At 64.6% G+C, this 22,987-nt stretch overlaps 1 protein-coding gene across 1 annotated transcript in view; it reads right to left on the bottom strand.

Annotated features, from left to right (window-relative positions):
- Window positions 1–5,856: 5,856 nt before the first annotated feature.
- Window positions 5,857–22,987, bottom strand: part of RXRA (retinoid X receptor, alpha) — a 95,707-nt gene continuing 78,576 nt past the window's right edge. The window contains exons 5-10 of the mRNA XM_012664722.1: window positions 18,579–18,748; window positions 14,738–14,867; window positions 12,510–12,642; window positions 10,446–10,537; window positions 8,515–8,620; window positions 5,857–6,612 (exon numbers count right to left, since the gene is read on the bottom strand). Of these exons, the coding sequence (XP_012520176.1) occupies window positions 6,465–6,612; window positions 8,515–8,620; window positions 10,446–10,537; window positions 12,510–12,642; window positions 14,738–14,867; window positions 18,579–18,748 (779 nt within the window). The 3' untranslated portion in view covers window positions 5,857–6,464. The remainder of the gene's footprint in view (window positions 6,613–8,514; window positions 8,621–10,445; window positions 10,538–12,509; window positions 12,643–14,737; window positions 14,868–18,578; window positions 18,749–22,987) is intronic.

A 22,987-nucleotide genomic window follows, 5' to 3' on the forward strand; every position in this document is an offset into this window, starting at 1 on the left:
GCTCCTGCACAGCCCTCTGGTCCAATCGCACGGGGCGCCTGGGCGGCAGGATTCAGCAAAGCTCCGGGGATTCGCCGAGCAGGGATCGGCCTGCTGCAGGAGCCCCTGGCAGACCTCAGGGGCCTGAAGGAGGCAGCTTCGTCCCAGCACCTCCAGCAGGGGGCAGTGTCGCCTAGCACCTCGGACGGCGCTACGGCGCTGGGGCGTCTGTTTCCTGGGACCAGCACACCCTGAGACCGCAGCCTCTAAGCGGGTCCACCACAGCCAAGGGGGCCGGGCCAGTGTGGGCAAACGTCCTCCGGGGTGTGCCCCCATGCAGAGCAGCTTCCTCGGGGTTCTCTGGGCATCTGTGTGGAAAATTCTAGATTAAATGGTCCATCCACTCCGACACTGAGTCCGAGAGACCACCATCCATCCTGGGACAGATGGGACTGCTTGGGTAGCCAGGGGTCTGGGGCCTAAAACCTTCACACGGCTCCTTCCCGGACACCCTGCATGCTCCGGCCCTTCCTGCCTGAGGTCCCCAAGACTTCCCTGACCCCTCTCGTCACTCTGGGGTGCCGCTGTCCTCAGGCACAGCAGTGACCCCATCCTCTGTCCTGAGTGTCCACTGCCTGCACCAGGGCCTCTCTGGGGGGCTCTCCCTCTCTCTGGAATGCTCCCTTCTCCACACGTGGCCTTTCTCCCATCACACTGCTGGCTGGTGGCAGGGACAGCCCTTCCCTGTCCTGCTCCGGGGGCCCAGCACAGGGCCTGGTGTACAGTGGGTGCTTGGAGACACCCCATCCGAGTCACGCAGCCCTGCCCCCACCCTCACGTCTCAGGTTACATCCCCCAAGCCCACCCTGGCTTCGGCTGTCACCACCTGATTGCGCTGGTGATAAACTTATCAAGTCCAGCATCTCTGGTCCAGAGGGACCGCCCAGGGCAGGGGTCACCATGGCAACCAGAGGCAGCAGGGAGGCCCAGGCCAGGTTGCCGGGCAATGCAGGCAGGCGGCTGGGGCTTCTGCCCTGGGGTGGGGTGAGAGTACTGGCTCGTGCTCAAGTCTCTTGGGGGCCACCAGTCCCCTCACCCCATGCTCACCCCAGGAAGTCCTGCAGAGTCCTGCCCCACTGCCCATGGGGTCATTAAAACCAGCACCAAGTCTGTTCTGCACCTACACATCCAACGTTCACCTTTGTCCGATGCCCTGTCTGTGGCCTCCCTGCAGGTCCCCTCACTCAGCCCAAGGACAAAGGCCCACGGAGGCTGTCCCCAGCATGAAGGGCAGAAGACAACCAAGGACAAGACCAGCGTCCACCAGTGGCCTCACACAGCAGTGCCCAGGGATGCAGGTACAAACAGGACTAAGCCCCGCACGGAGAGGCAGCAGCTGCCTAGGCCCCGAGGGCTGACTCCCTTACAGACCAAGGAAGGGGCCCATGTGGCTCGCACGTGCAAGATTTTATTACAGGACACCAGAGTGAGCTGGGCCCAACAAGGTCTGGTCAGCAGGGGGGCCGTGCGGGCACAGAGGGAACAGGTGGGCGCCTTCCCAGGAGGCCACCCTCACACCCAGGCCCCACGGGTGAAGCTGCGGCCCTGGCCAGGGGAGAGTGCGCGGCCCAACGAGGTCCTCAGCAGCCACAGCAAGGGCTGCCTGCGTCCCCTAAGCAGACGGCAGATTGTGTCTGTCTTCTGAGTCCCACTGGAACCATTTAGCCACGGCTGGGGGCCCAGGGAGCAGCCCAGAGCTTCGGGGTGCAGCTGCCCCCTCAACACCAGCAAGTGGGAAAATGTCAGTGTGGGGTCCTGGCTGCACCTCGGGGGCTGGCTCGGCCTCGCCCCGCTGCCGCCAGTCCTTCAGGAGCTGTGTGCAAGTGTATGTATGTGTCTGAACACGTCTGGGTCTATGGTGCGTGAGTGGGTTTGTGCATGTGTGCAAATGTGTGAGCGTGTGAGCGTGCACGTCAACACGCAAGCACAATGTGTTAGGGTGCACGAGCATGTTTGTGCACGTGTCTGTGCGCGCGTGCTGGCGTTCGTGGGGGGATGACACGAGGAGGCCCTGCCCTGCGGGTAGCCGCCCTTGCGCTGGGTCCAACCACACTGCCCTCTGTCCAACACCACAGGGCGGGCCCAGGCCCGTCTTCAGAGCACCTGGCGCCTCCCTAGGAGGGTGCCCGGCTGGACGGGGGAGTGTAAGAGGGTTTGGGACGCCACCAGACTTCAGGCCAGGAGCAGCTCAGCTCCAGACAGCGTGGAGACGAAAGGGATGGTCACAGGAGAGGGTGCGGATGGAGTCATCCATCTATTCATTGGTCAGTAAGGCGACATCACCTGTGTGCACCTCCTGCCCACTCGGGCCAGCAGGGTGCAGAGCACGAGCAGCCTGGGGTGGAGCAGGTGGCGACACACAGGCTTTCAGGTGCCCACACGCTCGGTGCCCTCGGAGGCCGAGGGAGGCCCTCCCTGGAGGCCCCTGGGTGAGTCCCAGCGCCCAGGCCACCTGGGGGAGCTGGGGGGCCGAGCAGACAGGGGAAGGGAACTTTCAGAGCGTGGTCCAGGAGGAGCACTGGGGTCTCACTGCGTGGGGCCGGCCAGGGGGCCGGGGGTGTGGTGACCGCAGGCCCTCCCGCCCAAACAGGAAAACCCCACACGGAACAAACGAGAACTGAATGGTGATGTATTTTTAAACGCTCATATTTTGTTTCTCCTCTCACGTTTTTCTCACTGTTGCTTCTCCACAATTCTCACACCAACGTCCATCACACCCTGGCATCTGTGGCCGCGATGTTTCGGAGAACGATCGTGTAGGGAAGTGATTTCACAGTCAAACAGTCGCAGGAAGGCCGGCGGTGACAGCACAGAACAGAGCGAGGTCTCAGAGTTACTCGAAAGGGGAAGAAAACCGTGACAGCCTCAGGCCCGCCCTCCCGCCCGAGGAGAAGCTGCCCGGGCAGCCGCCCTCCTCGCGCCTCCGCGGCCCTGCGTGTCGCTGAGGAAGCTTCACCTCGATCCCTAGAAGCAGAAACAAAACACGTCCCCAGCCCTCCCCCCGCCATACCCAAGTATACATGAGGGATAAAATTACATTTGTACAAAAATAGATTTTTTTTTACCTTTCCCGATGCTTTAGACATTTTCTCTTATCTCTACTCTTTGTGGATCTGTCAACCTCTCTAAGTATTAGCTACGCGTCCCAGCTAAGGCATCGCTAAAGAGTGGGAACAGCTAAAGCTGTCTGCTCCAAAGCATCTGAAAATAGATGCATCTCCTTGCCTTGAGATAGTCACTTGAACCCGGATCTCACCAAAGGAGGGTCCTTATGCACTTGCTTACAGGAAGCAAATTTATAGGAAAACGAGGGAAAAGTCTTGATTAAAAATAAACGCAAAACATTGGTAACCACTTTGCGTCGCCGGCATGTGGCTGGCGTGCGGCTCTCTCCACACGCGTCTCTCTGTACAGCACATACATGTTTACACAACACACCTGCGTGGACGGGGACCAGATCACATGCCCCAACTCTGTGATGGGGACAACATCAGCTGATTACCCACTGGCTGCACGTTCCAGCCGGGCCCTGCGGGGGCCCCACAGGGAGGGGCCCGGGGCCATCTCCAGCGCTCTGCCACCGGGCCGCCAGCCTGAATCCTTGGGGAACGCCGTGACTTGGAAAACCGAGGGCGCAGGGCCGTCTTCCCCCAGAGACCCCGTGCTTCCAGGCGGAGGGGGGCGGTGGCTGACACAGGCCCCCCCGGGTGGAATGTCCCCGGCAGGCCAGCTTCGCAGAGACGCCATCCAGGCCGAGCGGGAGCCTGGCTTTGTGGCATCTTCACTCCTCAGACCCAGGAGCCCCGTCTGGACCTCAGAGAAGGGAGGTGACCGGCTGAGGAACTGCCCGGGGCAGCCGTGTCACCCAGCCAGGCCGAGGCGGGGACGGGCACGGTGGCTAACAAGCCGATGTTAGTGCTATCTTTAGAAAATTAAAGATTGTCCCACCAAAATAATAATAATAATTACAAAAAAATCACCTTAATTGAACCAGATTGGTAACACTACTAAAGGTCTGGTTAAATAAAACTCTACTCTCTACTGGGTATGTGCCATCTCCCCCGCGTGTCGCCTCTGCAGACGGACAGCACTGTACGTGTAGTAACGACAAGACCCACGGCGGGCGGGAAGCCCACGGAGAGCCGACCGCACCGCGGGGTGGCGCGTAAGGCTGCGTGCGCCAGAGGGGCCGGGACTCTGGTTTCAGGGGTGGCGGCCCGGGGGCCTCAGTGCGTTACAGACAGCCAGGGCCGGAAATGGCAAAGACCCCTGGCTTCTCTCCTCTGGAACCACCGACATTCCCGAGGGGCCCACGGATTTGGGGGGCACCGCCCCGGGCACGGTGCTGGCGTGAATGAAGGTGTGTCGGCTGCAGAAGGCACCGGGTGTTGAGAGTGGAGCGTCTCTGACGCCCCCACAATCAGAGGACCCCAGAGTGCCCGCGTCCCTCTGCCTGTCACACCACACCCCAAAGGCTGCCGAGACTTTCTGGCAGAGTCTGGGGGGAGGGCCAGCCAGCCAGGCCCCTGGCACAGGTGTGAGGCTCACCTGGGCACCATCTCTGCCTTGTGCCAGCGGATGAGGCCCAGAATGCCTCCAGAGAGCCGCCACGTTGAATGGCAGGGGTAGGGATGGAAGGAAGATGTTTCTGGAATCTTTGACAGCCTCTGTCTCAAGCACACAGTCAGCTGCGGCCTCTGCCCAGGTGCCAACCGCGGCTCTGGCTGGGAACTCCAGGAGCCAGAGGGAGACCTTTCTTCCCCACGGTCTCCCCTGGGAACCTGCCTCTCATCTCCCCACCGGAGCCCCAGCTGACATCCCCTCCCCGCTGAGGAAGCCCCTGCCAGGGCCACCCCACCTCTCTGCTCCAGGTGGGGAAAGAGACTTCAGGAGAAGGCAGCCCACCCCTCATTCCAGGGCTGCTGCTGGGAAGATGAGACCCCCCGCCTGAAACCCCCCACCCCCAGCGCCCCTCCCTTGTTCAGGCACCCGCTACCGACAAGGGCTGGGCCCACGGGCCAGGACGTGAGCGCGAGCAGTGCTCGGGCCGAAGGGAGGACCTTCCAGTGCAAAAGAGGCTAGTTCAACCTGAGAGAGCCCCGCACCGTGACAGCCCGAGGGCGCGTGCAGGAGCGGGCTGGGCCGGACAGGGCTCAGCCAGGGTGGCCCCCGCCCGCCATCCTCGGCCAGCACGAGCGTGAGACGGGCTCCCGAGTAAGGCTCTGGGTGAACAACACTGTCCACAGACAACACCGGGCGGGGTGGTCCCGAGAGGACCCCAGGCCTGAGGACACGGGGACCCAACGGTTCGAGGATTCCAAGAGTCTTCTAGATGCAACAGCCAGCCAGAAGGGGCCTCAGCAGGGTCCGCACAGCATCTGCCCCACCTGCAAGGGCTGTCTGTCCACCAGTCCCTCTGCTCCCGCCGCCTCCTGCCTCGCCTGGAGGGAAGCCAACCAGCAACCTCCTCCCTGCCACCCCTGCGGGCCTTCCAGATGGCCTGCGGCTGCCGACGACAACTCACAAAGCCATGTGCTTCCAGCAAGGCCACGGAGGCCACCACACCTGACCCTGCCTGAGACGGGGCTACCCCCCAGGAACCAAGGACTAGCCTCGGCCCAGCTCGCAGACCGCGAGAGGAGACGGGGCGGGGAGAGGCCAGCGCACCCAGGTCTGGTCACCTGGGTTGAACATGGAGGGAGAATCTGAAACCAAACAAGGCAGAGAAAACCAAGGAGGGCGAGCGAGTGATCCAGTCCCTGCAGCCACAAAGTGGCCCCAAGCCCTGCACAGAGGTCGGCTCCTGTTCTCATTGGCTCGAGGGCAAAATCGAGAGTCATCTTTGGAAAAAGGGGCTGCTCCCCCTTTGCTCTGAGCAAAGGGAAGCCTGCTGGCCCCCGGAGTCCCCTCTCGTCTTCCCGGGGCGGGTGGGGTCTTCTGCCATGAAACACCAGCCTGCCCCACCTGTCCCCACCTCCTGATCCTGGGGGGCTGTCCCGGGCTGGCGGGCACCAGTATTCAGAGCAGACAAAGATGGACACTCCAGACAGGAGGGCTGCACAGGGAGAGCCTCAAAACCAGCAACAAAAGCAACCGAAACAAAGCCTCCCTTCCCGGATCCTGCAGCTCCAGGGGCCGGGCCCTAAGAGCCCCCCCGGGGGATGGCAGGCGGCCGAGAGCCTCACACTAGTTCTTGCCACTCTGGCTGCTGCCTCGGGAAGGCCACTGCCCTGGACCAAAGACAAGTCATAATAACAATGAGGAAGATGACAGCACATCTCTCAGGCAGAGCAGTGACGGGCTGCACCCGAAGGTCCACACAGGCCAGGCGGAGAAGGGTAGGGACAGGGCTCAGGCTGAGAAGAGCAGCTGGCGTCCAGGCAGGGCGGCCAGACCGGGTGGGCGGGAAGGACGGGCCAGCGGGCCTAAGTCATCTGGTGCGGGGCTTCCAGCATCTCCATGAGGAAGGTGTCGATGGGCGTGTCCCCGATGAGCTTGAAGAAGAAGAGATGTTCCAGGCACTTGAGCCCAATGGAGCGCAGAGCAGGCAGACGGAGCAGGAGCTTGGCGAACCTGCCGGGACAGCAGGCCAGGTGAGGGCCGGGCCAGGTGAGGGTGCGGCGCTTCCCCCATGCTCTGCCCCAGCACACAGCGGCCTCCCAGGGGATGAGCCTGGTCTGAGCGTGAGACCCGCCTGCCACGCTGAGCCTTCGGGAGGAAGGAGGGGCCCTGAGACAGAGGAGACGGAGGAGGCAACGGCCAAGAGGCGGGAGCGCAGGAAGGAAGACCCACGGGTCCAAGGACGGAGACGGGGGGCTGGTGGGCAGACAGCGGCCAGCTGGCGTGGGCTGAACAGCACTTCGCGAGGAAGTTAAGAAACACGGGCTTGCTCCGAGGGCAATCCGGAGCCACAGCAGGATTTTAAGCAGGGGAGGAAACTACAGGAATGAGCCCGAGTATCAGTGGTGTGTCTGGCTGCAGCAGCTGTCCCTCTGCGAGACAGTGAGGCGCGATGATGATGGAGACGAGTCGCGGGTGCGAGCAGGGTGCCTGGGGGGCTGATGAGAAGACGGGGCGGGGTGGTGCCCATTCAACCAGTCCTGGGCTGGGGATCTACACACAAGAGCAAGCCCCTCCCACAGCACCTCAGGAGGGCTGTGCACCCCAGACCAGGGCTGCCCCTTCCCCAGAAACAGCTCCGCTGGAGCTGGGGCCAGAGGTGCAGGATGGCCCAGGAGGGCCGCAGGCAGGAGGCAGGGACGGAGGCTCCTCAGGGCCATGCCTACTCCCAGGGAACCTCCTGGGGTGGGGACTCGTGGGCAAAAAAGGGAAAGAAGTCTAGGGGGCCTGGGGGAGCGGTGTGTCAGGGTTAGCCATGCCAGGCTATGTGGCCGCAGCTGCCACCAGGACAGTGTGGCACAGGGACTGGACCAAGTGTTCCTCCGGGATGTCCACGTAAGCCCCAGGCCTCCCCCATTCCCTGCCCAGGTCTCTCCACGTGGACCCTCCAGGGGCTACAGAACCTCGTTAACTATTAACGAAGTCGTTCATTTTGGGGGAAAGCCCTGCGGTGGGCTGCCTCGCAGTCCTTGTTCTAAAGGCAAAACACAGCTCAGAGGCTGGAGCCGGGCCAGAGTTTTCTGCTGAGCTGGCGAGATGGGCCGGGCAGGGAGCCAGGAAAAACAAGCTGCCTGCCACCCTCCTGTCCTGTCCTCCGGGAAGTTTCACTTTAAACCAAACCAGACGGAGCTGAGCAGGCAGTGTGGACACAGTTAACCGTGTGTGTGCCAGGAGGCTGGTGGCATGAGCGTCCCTGTCTGCTCAGCCCCCACCCGCACCCCACCCCGTCACACTCTGCAGATTGGGAAGCCAGGGAATGCCCCTTTCAGGAGAAGGGGCAGGATGTGGAGAGCTGACTTCGAATCTCAGCATCCAGGGACATTTCTCCTCCTGGACACCTACTATGCGCCCAGCACCGTGGACTCAGAAATGAGACAAGATCCCAGCCCCCAGGGAGCATAGCTGGACATGGGAGAAAGACAAGCTCTGTGCTCAGGCCATGACCCTCTGTTCTGCACATGCTCATAGAGCACCTACTACGTGCAGACATCTGGCATTCTGGCCTGCACGTGCTTATAAAGCACCTACTGTCTGCAGATGTCCAGCCATCTATTTTGCACATGCTTGCAACACACCTCCTACGTGCCCCTGTCACCCAGCCTCTGCTGGTTCTGTCTGGGGCGGGGGTGCTGGGGCACGGCCTTTGCCTGCGCACTCAACAAACACGAGCACTACTGTGCACCTGGCACTAGGCAGTCTTTTCAGCAGGGCTAGAGGGTTCCACAACCCACTGGCCTGGAGAGATTCCCGCCACCTGCTCAGGGCCCGCCTGGGAAGGGCGTCACCTTCTCACGCACACAAAGGGCCTGGCGGGGGGGGGCTCTCACACCCAGAACGCCTGGGTGGGGGACTCACCTTCCCGGCTGCTCGGGGTACTTGTGCTTGCAATAGGCCTCCAAGGACGCATACACCTTCTCCCGCAGGGCCTCCACCTCGGCCGGGTTCGAGAGCCCCTTGGAGTCTGCAAGGAGAAGCCGCAGGTCAGAGCCCTCAGGCTGGTGGGCTGTGCCAGGAATCTGCCCCCGGACGAGCTGTCCGCGCACCCTCCCCCGCCTCCCCGCGACAGAGCAGATGGCGCAGCTGTGCCGCCAGCACCGGGGCCGAGTGCAGAACCCAGCCAGGCTGCTCCAGGTCCAAACTCAGCTCTGCTATTTGCCAGCTATGTGACCTTGGACCAGTCACTCGACCTCTACGGACTCAGTTTCCCCATCGGTAAAATGTCAGGAATCTGCTTACCCGCCCCCACTGCCATGTTAATTGGGCGAGACAATTCATGCTTTTGCTGTCCTCAGGGCACGGACGCTACCAACACCTCCCCCCCAAACACTGCCCCACACTGTGGGGTGCAGGGGCCCCACAGCCCATTCTCAGAGCCCGAGACTCATCAAGTGCTGAGTTCAGACCCCGGGAGTCAGGATCAGGGCCCAGTCTAGACAGAGCTGCCTGGGACCGCAGCTGCCCAAACCTCCAGGGCATGGGTGGCCCAGTGGGCACGTGTGGTGGCCGGGGGTCCTGGGGCTCTTGGCAACAGGCCAGGCTTCTCCCCTGCCTGCAAGCCCAAACCCAGGCCGCACAGGAAAACGGGCGGCAGCGGCCAGGCCACGTGGGACCTGAATGGAGACTGCACCAGGCCAGGCCGAGGCATGACTCAGCCTCCAGAGGTGGCAGGATTACAATCTGGAAGCACAAACCTGGGCGACAACACATTCCTGGAAACAGGCTCTCCCCACAGGATGACGCTCACCTCCACCCCAGCCTGGCCCCGCAGGCAGGCCCAGGAACTGTGACGGGGCTCCCCGCTCCTCAACTCTGCCCAGGTGAGCTCCCCACGGCAGCCCAAAACCTGTTCCCGTAGCCCCGCCCCTCCCCCCACCTGCACGCAGGGAGGTGCGTTTGCACCGGCTCCTCCCCGCCCAGGACACCCTGGGGCTGGGCTCCCACACCCTGGAGCACGAGACTTTCACGGGCCTGCCTGGGCCGCCCCCGCCAGCCCACCCCACACTCCTCGGGCCCTTTCTCAGTGTTACCTCCCGGGGGAAGTGGCTCGCACACTCTCAGCCACACCCTGACCAGGTCCCTGCCATCACATGGCCATGGCTGCCAGTGGGCACTTCCCTCTAAACCCCGAGCTCCTCGAGGGCAGGCCCCGCCTGGCTGCTCGCAGAGGCCCTCCCATGCCGGGCATGGCGCCCAGCAAACAGGCACCGCATCAACACTTAGGGGAAGGATTCGCACGTCGGAGGCTTCCGAAGCAGAGACCAGGGGCCATGGAAGCACCTCACCGTGGCCAGGCGGCCTGCTCCAGCCCTGCTCCACAGGGGCCCCGGCCCCAGAAATACCCGGGACCGAGGTTCAGGGGACGAGAATGGTCACCCCAGGACGCCCAGCAGGCCTAACCCCCAGCACCACCCTGCACAACCAGCGCTGCAGAACCTCAGCACCAGGAGCTCGAGGACACAGTCGGCCTCTTACGGAACAAAAGGCTCTGGCGCACAGCGGTGAGCGCCCTGGACGGCAGAGCCCAGAAGGCTCAGCGTCACCGAGCCCCTCACGACAAGCGCCTTCACCGGGCCCCACCGTGTAGAGGCTGCGCCACCCCAGCCGGCCTCGCAGTCAGCAGAAGGCACGTGGCCGTGCACCCACCGCGAGTAGAGGATTCGGAGGCTCGGGGAGGGTGGGAGTCGGCCCCGCACAGCAGCCAGTGGGGCAGCTGGCAGGGGACCCAGGAGCCCAGAGCCCACCAGAGGCCAGGTCTGGGCCCAGGAGGCGGTTGGGCCAGGCCGTACCAGGGTTGAAGAGGACGATGGCGCGCAGGCAGCCCAGCTCCGTCTTGTCCATCTGCATGTCCCGCATCTTGGATACGAGCTCCGTCAGCACCCTGCGCGGTAAGAGGGAGACACCAAGCCACGTCAGACCACGCTCCTCGCCAGGGCCCACCCCAGGGACACCCAGAGCACTCTGGGAAGCCCTGGGGGGCCCGGAGGACATGGGATGGGCAAGGCCAAGCCAGGGAGCTGCCCACACGGCTCCCGGGCCAGGCCTGTCCAGCTCCTCTCCTTCCAGGGTCCACCTGTGGGATTTCATTCTGGGAACCTGGACACCAGGGAGGGACCTCATGACAGAGGAAGAGGTCACTGCCTCACGTGCCCGGTGACACCCAGGCCCTGCTCGGCCGAGGAGCGGGCACCAAGCCCAACCACACCACGTTCTCAGCTGCTCCCTGCAGTGTAGGGAGACTGTTCTTCCCCGGGATGTGGTCTCCCCTAGGTGGGGAGCTGCCAGGGATACGTCCCACTCCTGTCACCAGGCGCTGGTTTCCACATGGGGGAAAACCACCTACACAGCCTCACCGAGGCGGGACCCCGCACGGAGCCCCTCAGGACAGCCTCAGGCCCAACCTCGATCTGCCCCACGAATGTGCAGCCCCCACGCCTGGGCCTCCCTGGCCTCAGCAGCCTGCCCCCAGCCCCCAAACCACCTGCCCTGTCCGGGAAGTGGAGGTGGTCGGTGAGGCGGGGGCCTGAGGGGAGGAAAGGGAGGTGGCCCAGGTGGGGCCCAGGCGTCACCCCCAGGAGCCTGGGCCTTTCCCTGCGGACCAAGGGAGCCCCTGAGGTCTGCAGCCTGGAGACACGGTCGCTTCCTGGGGAAGGCCTGAAGGAGCTCGGAGGACGGAGGGGAGGGGACCAGCTCACAGGGACACCTCAGGCAGGGCAGACAGCTGCAGAGATGGGGCAGAGAGCCCAGAGAGCGTAACTCCGTCCCCGTCATCTACCTGGCGGACGGAGCTCTCAGCTGGGTGCGTGGCTGGCGCTGTTTCCCAAAGCCACGTCCCCAGAGGGTGGACCCTGCTAAGGAAGCTTCTGTGGGCAAGAAACGCTGCGCCCTGCAGCACCCACAGGGCTCCCCCACGTGGCAGCTTGTTGAAGGCCAGAGAAGTCCTGCAGCGAAGACCCTCACACACAGCGTGTGCCCACCGCACCTGGCCACAAACCCTGTCACATTTGGTACATCCAGGGAGCTCAGGTCACAGGGCCACCCTCGGGACCTCAAGCCTGCTCATTTGTTCCACCTGGACCGTCCCGTGGGGCCGTGCAGCTGGCGCATTTATTCCCCAGCGGACGCTGGTGGGCGGCCTCCGCTTCTCCCACCCTCGGGGCTCTCGTCCTGTCACCTCCTCCCCTCGCCCGCTCCTCCCTCCCAGCCTCCGTGCTCCAGCGGGCTGAAGCTGACATCCAGGACCCCAGAACGCCCAGGTCTGGCGCGGGCCCTCTGGGCTCGTAGACCGGGCTGGCCAGAGGCAGGGACTGAGAAGCCACCGTGCACCTCACCTGGTGGAGCGCCAGCTGGCCCAGGGTTCAGGAGAGCGTCCAGAGTGGAGACAGACCCACCAGCCCCGGGACGTGGGCCTGTCCTCCCACCAGCTCGGCCCCGCGAGCGTGTCGCCTGAGAAGTGGCCAAGGAGCAACCAGAGCTGCACTGGGAGGTGCGGGGAACGGCGGCTCCGACAACCTGCCTGCCCAGAGCATCCGCCGCTTGGGCGTGACGACACTGCAATCCCAGCACCGAGTGGCTGTGACGTGCCAGACACAATCAACACCTGATAAAACCCTATCCACAGGATAATCTGCTTCTAACGACGGAGCTTTCCTCCCCCGATCAACAGGCAGGATTATGCGGAAAGAACAGGAAGGAGAAACCCAGACGTGGTGACAGATCATCCCCAGAGGCTGCGCCGCAAAGGTGTTTTCATCTTCTCCCTCGCACTTTCCTATCTCCCCGTCCGTGGCCCGCTCGGACCGCCAGCGTGAGCGGGCCAAAGCCCGACGTGCCCTCCCAGCGCCCACCCCCACCTGTCAAAGATGGCGCCCACCCCTGCGCTGTGGGCGCTGTTCCTGTGCACGTGCAGCCCGGTGGTGAGGAGGATCCCGTCCTTCACGGCGATGGACCGGTGCGAGAAGGAGGCGATGAGCAGCTCGTTCCAGCCTGGGGGAGGAGGCACACGGTCACCCGATGTCACCAGCCCCACAGCCCGCCCTGCCCCAGCCTCCAGTCACGCCCCAAAGGCAGCACGTCAGAGGCCCGTCCCCCTGGGCTCCCTGGAACCCCAACCCCAGGAAGTGCTCTGCTGAGAAGAGGTCGCCGAGCACCTATGCTTGGGAAATGCCTCTTCCGTCCCCAGTGCACGCTGGTGCAGTGAAGGCCCTGACAAGTCCCGTACACGCTCGTGTGCCCGTAGAAGCTTCTTCCTGCACACACAGGACGCTCATGCCTGGAGCACGTGGAGAACTGCCGAGGAGTCTCCCCGAGGTGGCCACACGACCACCGTGGCCAGCCTGGTCCCAGGAGCAAACTCTCGGAGATCAGCGTGTGGCCCATGGATGCCACGAAATAGCAAAGCACTAAACTGAAGCCAGGCACAGCAGAGCCACGGCCAACCCAACGCTCTCTTAGTATGATGTTCTTGGACAGACAGACCAGAGCAGGCATCAAAGAGGAAAAGAATTTTAAAAAATTCAAGTGCACAGATGTTGTAACGACTCTCATAAACTGGAAACCATGAAGTCAGCTTTGATGATAACAATTTTTAATACTCCCTGAGTGCCTGAAGGGGCCTGTGGCTGAAGCATCACACGAACCACCCCACTTCATCTCCACTGCGATCCTAGAAGCAGGCATCAGCTCTGGTTCACAGAGGGGAAACTGAGGCACGGGGCGGTAAGTGATCAGCAGGACAGTGGCTGGGGACCGCTATGCTGGCGCCTGCTCTCTCCGTCGGCTTCAACTCACCACGGCTCCCCGCGGGCACCCAACCCTTCCCGAAGCAACTCTCAGAAACGTGGTTTCGTGTACCCACCATGGGGACCCATCCCCATTTCACAGTTTAGTGATCAGAGGGCCCTGGAGGGAGGCCACGCAGACCAGACCCCACCACCGTGAGGGCACGTGGACTGTGCCACGAGAAGGTTTGATGGAGGCCAGAGAGAAGCCAGGGTTGGAAACCGCCAAAGAGATGCAGGTCTGGCACCTCCCCCCGCCCCGGGGGGGACCCCAAAACCCCAAAAAGGCCCAATCCCAACCAAGGGGCAAGAAGCAAGCCCCCTAGAAGGGCAATGAGGCAGGTGGGGCTCCATGGGTGGGCTTAGGGAGCGCCGCCCACCGTCCCACATCGAAGCCACGGCACGTCTGGGCAGGAGAGGGCTCTGGCGGGCTGTGCAGGGAAAACAGCTTCCTCCTCGCTCACCCCAACTTTCTGTGAGCAAGAGCCCGTCCTTTCTGCCCATGACACACCCACAGCACCACACGTGGGGAACTCTGGTCTGACGGACGCTCGCAGTCTGACGCACGGGTAACCTGCAGCCCAGAGAGGCGCCCCCGTGTCCCCCTGCACCTGCCCATGTCCCCCTGTCTTTGTGTCCCCCTGTGCCTGCCCATGTCCCCCTGCACCTGCCCATGTCCTGTGTTTGTGTCCCCTTGTGCCTGTCCATGTCCCCCTGTGCCTGCCCGTGTCCCCCTGCTCCTGCCCATGTCCCCCTGTCTTTGTGTCCCCCTGTGCCTGCCCATGTCCCCCTGTGCCTGTGTCCCCCTGTGTCCACCCATGTCCCCCTGCACCTGCCTGTGCCCCCCAGCTTGCCGGCAGGAACCTGCACTAAGGACCCGGGGCTCACAGCCACCTGCCAGTCACTCAGCAGAAGCCGCCTTCCAATCCGCGCGTCCCTGAAGCCCCCTTTACAGATGAGGAAAGGCTCAGAGGCAGCCTGCTCACCTGGGCCTGCATGGCAGGCCCAACCCCAAACCCCAAAGCCTATGCTCCCATCCACCATCCCAGCCACCCGTGTACCGTAGAGCATGCTGAGCGCAGAACAAGCATTTTTGTGCACCGGCTACATGCATCGCGATCCCTGCCTACAATCGGTGGGAAGGCAGGCCGCAGAGCGCGCATACCCCGCCCCAGCCCCTCACGTCTGTACCTCTCTGAGAGACCCTGCACCTACGAGGAAGGGGAGAAGGGAGAGACACTGAAGCCCCGGCCCCACGTACCCGCCCGCACGGCTCCCTGCCCGGCCGGCCCCGCACTCACCGGCCCGCAGGAGGATGACCTGGTCGTCCAGGGGCAGCTCAGAGAAGTGCGGGATGCGCTTGGCCCACTCCACGAGGGTGAAGAGCTGCTTGTCGGCTGCCTGGCAGATGTTGGTGACGGGGTCGTTGGGCTGTGATGGGGAGACAGGGGCAGTGTGTTCAGTCCACGTGCCAAGACATTTCAGAGAGCCCAGCCTGCCTCGCGGTGGGCTGAACATGGCCCCAAAGATGCCCACGTCCTACTCCCTGGAACCCAGGAATGTGTGGCCCCGCACTGCACAAGGGCCCTCGCAGGTGTGATTAAGGCACGGACCTCGAGAAAGGAGGGCACCCTGGATTATGGGGCAGCCCAGGAGCAGCACGGGGTCCCTCTGAGAGGGAGGCAGGAGGAGGTGATGGGGCAGGGGCAGAGCGGGGAAATGCTGCCGGCTTCAAAAACGGGGGGGCAGGGGGACGAACCAAGGAACATGGTGGCCTCTAGACACTGGAGTAGGCACGGACAGACCCTCCCCCAGCACGACCAGCGGGAGCGCGGGCCACGGACTTGCTGTCGTTGGCCCAGACGGCCGCTCTTGGGTTGCCGACCTCAAGAACCATGACACAGTAACGTGTGTTGTTTCAAGCCACTGGGCTTGCGGTGCCGGGTGATGACATGGGGAGGTGGGAGGAGCCACGATGGTCACGGTGGCCCTTCCGGGGACAGGGCTGGCCCCCCTGTTCTACCGCACATGGAGGTGGGAGCCTGGGGGGCATGTGGCTGGGCCGAGACCCCAGGCCCAGGCCCAGAGACGGGGCAGCAGCGTCCATCCCAGAAAGTCCCAGCCAGAAGGGGACTGTCTGGTCACTCCCACGGACGTGGGGACCCAGGCGGGCAGTGCGGCAGGGGCGCTTCCTCCCCAGTTCACAGCCAGCAGGGCTTGGGTCACTAGGTCCCAGGCAAGGTGGAAGGGATGGCGGGACACGGGAATCCCGCATCCCAGAAGGCACACGCCAGGTGCTCACGCAGGAGGAACTCGCTTCCTGCGAGGAGATTCCGCGGACGGAAACCACCTGCTCACCAGCGACGCGCCGTCTGAACACACCCCGCAGGAGGGCCCACGACACACTGCGCCTTGGCCTGCCAGGCGTGCACCATGTCAGCACAGGATCCCGACGCGGAGGCCACGGCAGCCCCGGGCCCTGGAGTTGGAGGAGCTGCACGGAGGGGTGGGAACCCCTCGGCCACCAGGGCTTAACCCGCCGTCTACACACGCCTTTCACTCACTCACTCGCTCCTCGGCGAACCTCCCTGGAGCCACGCCAGAGCCCCAGACTCTGTGCCGAGGGCCCCAAGGCTACCACAGCGGGCTCCACACTCAGCCTCAGTCTCCCCTCCTGTCACTTGGTGGCTGGAAAGCGACCGCCATCCTTGCCTGGCCAGTTGAGAAAACCAGCCCTGAGCACGCGTCCCCCCGGGGGGCATGGGCACTCCGTGATGACAGCCTCGGAGCTCAGCTGCAGGCAGCTCTGCTCGGGAGCTGCGATCCCAGGGAACTGCCCTCTCCCTGGCCCTGAGCCGGCCACACCCCTGGAAGCCCGCACGGAGCCCAGAGCAGGCCCAGCAGGTGACACTCTGAGCCCCTCTGGGCTGGCCGGGGCCTCTCCAGAAGGGGGCACACAGGTCACTGTGCACCGTCCACTCAGAGCAGGCGCAGACAGGACGGGGAACAGAAGCAGGGCTGGGGAGCCAGATGGCCAGGAGAGGCGTGCGGAGTGGGGGCGCCTGTCCCAGCGGGGCTAGGCCTGGAGGGGTTCCCTGGGTGGGGAGGGGCTGAGTGGGACTCCAGCTCTGCCCAGCTCCACCTCCACTGTGTGGCCTCGGGCAAGGGATTAACTTCTCTGAGCCTCTGACTCTCACCCAGAGACCAAACGGGCCTCCCCCAGCGTGGACAGGATGCTCTCCCACCTCCCCGGGAAGCGGTGTCCACGGGACCCGCCCACACAGAGCCGAGGCCCTGCCAGTGCTGGAGCCTCAGCGCGGTGGGTCGCCCCTCTCTGGGCCTCATGAGCTGTCCCCCAGAGGAGGACGCGGCCTGTCCGCAGGAGCGTTCGGCATGAGCCAGACACCAGGGGCCAGGGAGCAGGCAGGGCGGACACGCGCCCTTTGCTGGGAGCAAGCCCTGCCGCCGCCGGGTTCTGGACCACCCGAACTCTTACAGAGCAGACAGCAGGGTTTCTTCCAGCGAATGATGTCCTTACTTGAAAAAATTAACACTTGGCAATCCTTTGTCGACCTGCCAATCTTTCTCACGGAGTTTCCGCTCGATCACAACACCTCGCAGCTGCCCTCCCCTCCCTCCGCTGGGCTGGAGAGGGGCTGGGGTGGGCGGGCACAGCCGGTGGGTTGGCACCAGTCGCTCACAGGGAGGACTCTTCCCACACCCAGAGGAGCCTTCCCTGAGAGGAAAGCGCCTGCCTTCGGGGCCCCGGGGGCCCTCCCTCCCACGGGGCAGCCCCGGCCAGCGGGGAGGATGTGCAGGGCTGGGGTTCCAACTGGGTGTCCTGTCGCAGGGGGCAGGAAGCAGCGGGCAGAGCCGGTGGCCAGTGTACCTGGGCCAGCGGGGGACAGAGGTGGGGAGACCTCGGGGTTGGCCTGAACGAGATCTTCTGGGGCCGGCCAAGGACTCTGATCCCAGCCCTGAACCCGCGGGGAGACACAGACGCGGTGCGGATGCCACACCGATGGCAACCTGGGGCAGACACGGGACCCAAGCCGGCTGGAGCAGGGGCCGAGCACAGGGGCAGCACTCAACCCGCACTCTGACTCCGACCATCAGAAGATCCCCCACCCAGGCGCAAAGGAACCTGCGGCCCCGACGGCGGGAACCTTCCTCCAGCGACAGCCCCTCTGGCTGAAGGCTGCCCCTCACTACCAGCTCCCGTCCTGCCCGGGGAGCTACGCAGCCCCCACCCCTATGGCTCTGTCAGCACAGTCCCCATGTCCCCCAGGCAAGGCAGGCGCCTGGCTGCACGCAGGGAAGGGCTCCAAGGGCTCAGAAAGCTCCCACGTGCCTGCCCGGCAGAGCCACGGCGGGGCCGGCCTGTTTCAAAGGCGAAAGTGTGGCGGGGCAGGGGCTGGTGACACGTCAGGGCCCAAGAGGAGAGAGGGTGGAGCCCAGGAGGTCTGAATCCAAGACCCCTGGGGCCAACCAGAGCCAGCCCAGGAGGAGAGCCTGGGGCGGGGGCTACAGCCCACCCGGCCCTCACCTCCAGGCTGCAGGGCTGAGAGCGGGCAGGTGGTCAGCCTGCAGGTGACCACCTGGGGGCCAAGGAGCTGCTTCCTGCTTCAGCAGCAACCGTGGCAGTGGCCAGTCACGAGCCTCCTCATGCCAACTGACGGGACGGGGAGCTCGGGGAAAGCCCTCTGCCCAGGGCCACACAGCTGCAGCAAAGCCAGCCTTGGAACGAACCAGCTGCCCACGGAGCCTCACACCCACCTCCACACACCTTCTCTGGAGGGCATGGAGCAGGGACCCTCAGGCAGCGACAGCCTCTGCACCCAGAGAGGCTGAACCCCACAGTGCACAGGCGGGCCAAGGCCCCAACAGAGACAGCCAAGGCACAGAGGGAGCAGCTACAGGGCTGGAGCCCGCTCCTGGGCCCCGAAACCACGGAGGACCTGCACGTGGGCTGGCCGAGCAGGACCAGCCCGCATGGTCCAGAGGAGGTGAGCCAGGCCGGCCAGGGCAGCCGAGGGCCCAGCCCCACCCCAGGACCCTCCAGCTCACCGGCTGCTCGGGCGAGAGCGTGAGGGAGGGAGGGAGGCGAGGCGGGGGCCTCCCGCCCGCGCAGCACCGACTCACCGAGCTGGGGTGCAGCCCCGTGTTCGCCTCCACGCAGGCCCCGGTCTTGGGCTCCACGGCCAGCTCTGCCTCCAGGATCTTCTCCACCGGCATGTCCTCGCTGGCGCTGCTCGTGGACTCCACCTCGTTCTCGCTCCGCTCCTTGCCGCGCTGCCGCTCCTCCTGCACAGCTGCCGCATAGGGAGGCCCGGTCAGCGCCACGCCGCTGGGCCAGCAGCCCGGGAAGGGCTTCCATGGGCAGGGGCCAGCCCCGGGCCAGCACCTGTGACACCAGGGTCCCCACCAGGGCCACATGGGAGACACCCCAGCCAGACCCCAGCCCACCTCTGCCCCACGCCAGGCCCCTCTGGCCGTGTGATCTGAGAAGGGAGTCGACGGCTCACCAGGGACCCTGACACAGAGTGAGAAGGTTTCAGTGGGCTATGGACTCAGGGAGAGCCAGGAAGGCTTCCTGGAAGAAGTGGTAATGAGACCGGAAGAGGAGGTAATGATGGAACAAAGGCTCAGGCACATACAAAAGCCCAGCGCCAGAGCAAAGCCGGCTCCTGAGGAACAGGGCACCCGCGCTGGTGAAAAGCCAGTGCAGGGGGCACATCTGGGGGCCTTTGGAGGTTCAGAGTCACACCTAAGCAAGCACGAAGTTCAGCACCCCAGACCCCTATGTCCTCTGTGATGCTGGGCTCTGCCAAAGAGTGGGGACAGGAGCCCCATCCCAGCCACACTTGGACCAAGTGGGAGCTGCTTCCCCATTTCCCTGGCACCGCGAGGCCTGGGGACCATCCACCCTGCTCCGCCAGCTGCACCCCACGCAGCAGCACCGAGAGATGCCTGTCCCCTTTCCATCTAGTCCTGCCCCTGAGCAACAGCCCTAGCTGGGGCTCGGGCCCCCACTCCACTGCCTCCTTCTTCTGCTGCTCCGACCTCCACCCGGAGCCTCATGGGGTAATAAGCACTTCAAGGATGCCCCACGTTACAGAGAAGGAAACCGAGGCTCAGACAGAACGACTTGTCCAAGCAAGGGAACAGCAGAGCTGGGAACGTGACAGGGCCTGGGGTCACCAGCCCACGCCCCCACCTACCCACTCGCCCCTAGAAACCCCTCCCCCGACAGCTCGTCAGCCCAGGACACGGACACAGGCCCCATCCTCCTTCTGGTAGCTCACGCCCCTCCTCGTCCTGGTCCAGGCCGGGGATGGGGCCTGAGGGCCCGGGGGTGGGGCCCGCACCATGTTCCTTCTGGCCCCTCCCAGGGTCCAGCAGCCTCAGGTCCTCGAAGCTATCAGTTCTCAAGAAACCTCCCTGGTCCTGGCTCTGAGGCCTGAGCTGGGGGCTGCCTCCGCCGCCTCCCAGATGGGTGCGGCAGCTGCGAGGAACAGCAGGAGGCACGAGGGCGGAAGGGGCATCTACGCCTCCGGTGCCCTCCCTTCCCTGCCAAGGGGTCAGCAGCCACCTCCCCTAAAGTCAAGGCTCCTGCTGAGCACCCCCTTCTCGCACTCCCCCAGGCCCGGGGTGCAGGATTCCCCCTGTGCTGGCCCCGCCTGGTTCCCCCAAAGCTGCCCCCAGCTCCACAACAGTCCTGCTTGGATGCCCCTCCACCACCTTGTGCCAGCTGCGTCCCGCAGGCCCCACTGGCCGCAGTGAGGGACTTCCCACTACACAGCGAGACTCACGGACAGACGCGGGAGCCCCGTCTGTGCCTCCGGGGAGCCAGGCAGGGGTCTCCAGTCGCCTTCTGCAGAAATGATCTTCCGGAAAACCAGGCAAGCAGGTGGGGGCTGGGTAGGGAGCTGGGGGTCAGCAGGAAGACAGCGAGGGGCCCGCAAAGACTCCGGCCCCCGCAGCTGGGCACCCACAACCCCTCCACTGGGCAGTACTCATCTGGAGTAGGGTCTCCCAAGTCACCCTGTGTACACAGCTGTGGGCCAGGACAGCCGACCCCGACACTGCGCAGCCCATCGCACGGGAGGCACCTGCGCGGCTGGTCTCGGCCAGCACCGGGGCCGCCGGGACCCGTGTCCCTGAGACCCCGAGGTCTCTGGGCAGCACTCTACAGCCCCAGTGCCAGGACACAGCTGAGAGGTACATTTTAGCTCAATTGCTTCGTCTCACCCGGTGGGGAAACTGAGGCTCAGAGAGCCACCGGGGCATGGCTGCGCTCTCAGGACAGTGAACAGCTTAAAGCTGCAGGCTCTGGACCAGACAGCCTCTGTCTCCAAGCCTGCTCCCCACTGTGTGGCCCTGGGCAAGCCCCTAACCTCTCTGTGTCCCAGCTCCACGTGTCACATGAGAATGACAGGACGGACCCGCAGGGAGACACCTGCACACAGGACACCTCGGGACGCTCAGAGCTTTGTCAGCGCAGCCACCTGGCCACGCTGCCCTGCTCCTCATGCCCTGGCCCGGCTCCAGGGATTTTCTCCCACTCAAAGACAGTCCCAGGGCACGGGGAGCCCGAGGGAGGGGCTCCTGCCAGTTATCCCCGGGCACCAGCAGCTGGGGGCGGGGGGCTCCTCAGCACCTGCCTCCTCCGCCAGGGCGCTGAGAATTAATTAGCGAATGTTTTGTAAGCACTTTGAAGCTGTGAAGGGCCCAGCAGCTCTGAGCAGCATCATTACAAACATTATCGTTTTATTTATAGACGGCGGCGGGGAGGAGGGAGCGGGTTACGTTCTGCCAGCTCAATCACCTTTCAGACACAGTCATGTTTGACTTATGTTCCACTGGCGCCGGGAAGCCTCGGGCAGGAGGCGTCTGTAAATACCGGGCCTCGTTATCCTCCGGGCCCTGAGAGTGTAGCGGGCGGGGTGGAGGCGGAGGGGCACCCAGAGGGACGCATGGGAGGGCAGCGGCGCAGGGCAGGGGAGGCCGAGAGGACGCCGCACTCGCCCCAGCCCTCTGCCTCAGCCCCCACCAGCCCGGGCCGGCCCGGACATAACAGGCCCCGACATCGGGACACGCTGGCACAGCAGCCCCTCAGCCCGAGAGGCCGTCTCCCACCGCAGCCCCAGGGCCAAGCAGGAAGGAGGGGTCTGCAGGGACGCAGGCGGCTCAGAGGCAGGGCACCTGGGTTCCCCTGCTGTGCACCTGGTGCGGCCCAGGGCTAGGCCCAAGACAGGCAGGACTGAATTCCCACGGAACGCTCTGGCCCGACAGACTCTTAAGGCTGCGGCCATGGAGGCCCAGGTGGAGCAGAGCCGCACAGCCAACCGAAGCCTCCAACCCTGGGCGGCGGCCTTCCTTCCCTCAAGGGACTCCACCTAGGACCAGGCGTCTGAACACGGGAACTGTGCACACGCACGCACACACACACACACACGCGTGCACGCACACACACAAGCACGCTGTGGCCACCGCTCTCCAACCCCGCCCCCAGCCAAACACAGCGCTATCCTCCGCTGCGTTCCTCCAACAAGCCCGTGGGGAGGCCCTGCCGATGGCCCCGTGTCAGAGAGGAGGAACGGGGGGCTCAGAGAGGCAAGTTGCTTGCCCAGGGTCCCGGGTCAGAAAGCGGCAGGGCCAAAGCATGAGAGCCAGCCGTCCCCCCCAGCAGAGACCTGTGGGGTCACCCAAGTCTGTGCACGTGCGCACACACAGGCACGCACACACACACGCACGCACACACGCCAGACGCTGCCGTTTCCACACCCCAGGCCTTCGGAGCCAGGGGACGGGGCCCAGGCAGCACAGGCAGGCAGGAAGGAAATGGGGAGTGGCCTTCCCGGGGGAGGAGGAAGGAAGCAGGGACGGGGGGCAGCGGGTGGCCTCTCCAGTCTGGACCAGTGCCCCCCAGGTGGGAGCCAGCACGCCAGGAACCCCAAAGAGTGAGGCCTGTCTCCCCATCAGATGGGGTGCGCCTGCAGGCCCCCTGTTTGCTGAAGTGCCACCGCCCACTTCAGCAAACAGGCCCAGGCTCGGCCTGGCAGAGGGCCAGGGCCCCACCGTGGCATTTCCCACCGGCCTCTGCCCACCCCCTGGCCCCGGGAATGCTGCGGAACGAGTCCCTCCCTGGTGGCTGCCTGTGTATGCAGGCCCCTGCTGTTGCCCAACAGGAGATGCTATCAGCCTGTGGCATCCCTCGTTAGCTGGGCAGGCAGGGGTGGGGACCCCAGCTGCCCCGGAGCCCAGGCAGGCCCCTCCCACAGGGAGACCGGTGCACCCGCAGTCAGCCAGCTCCAGCACCAGCCCAGCCTCAGTTTCCAGAGTGCAGCTGCCCGCCAGGGGACCGGCACTTGGAACAGCCCCCATCCTGCGTGCTCTGGGCCAAGGGCACCCTGGGTTGGCAAACCTGGCCCCACGGCCCCCCGGGGCTGCTGTGCTGCCCAACGTGCACAGCCAGCAGCCCTGCCCACCGCTGCCAGGGAGCCCTCCTTGCACTGATGTGCCGGGGAGGGGAGAGAAGACAAACTCTG

The sequence above is a fragment of the Propithecus coquereli genome, unplaced genomic scaffold (assembly GCF_000956105.1).
Source record: "Propithecus coquereli isolate 6110/MARCELLA unplaced genomic scaffold, Pcoq_1.0 Scaffold908, whole genome shotgun sequence".
In the NCBI taxonomy this organism is placed as follows: domain Eukaryota; kingdom Metazoa; phylum Chordata; class Mammalia; order Primates; family Indriidae; genus Propithecus; species Propithecus coquereli.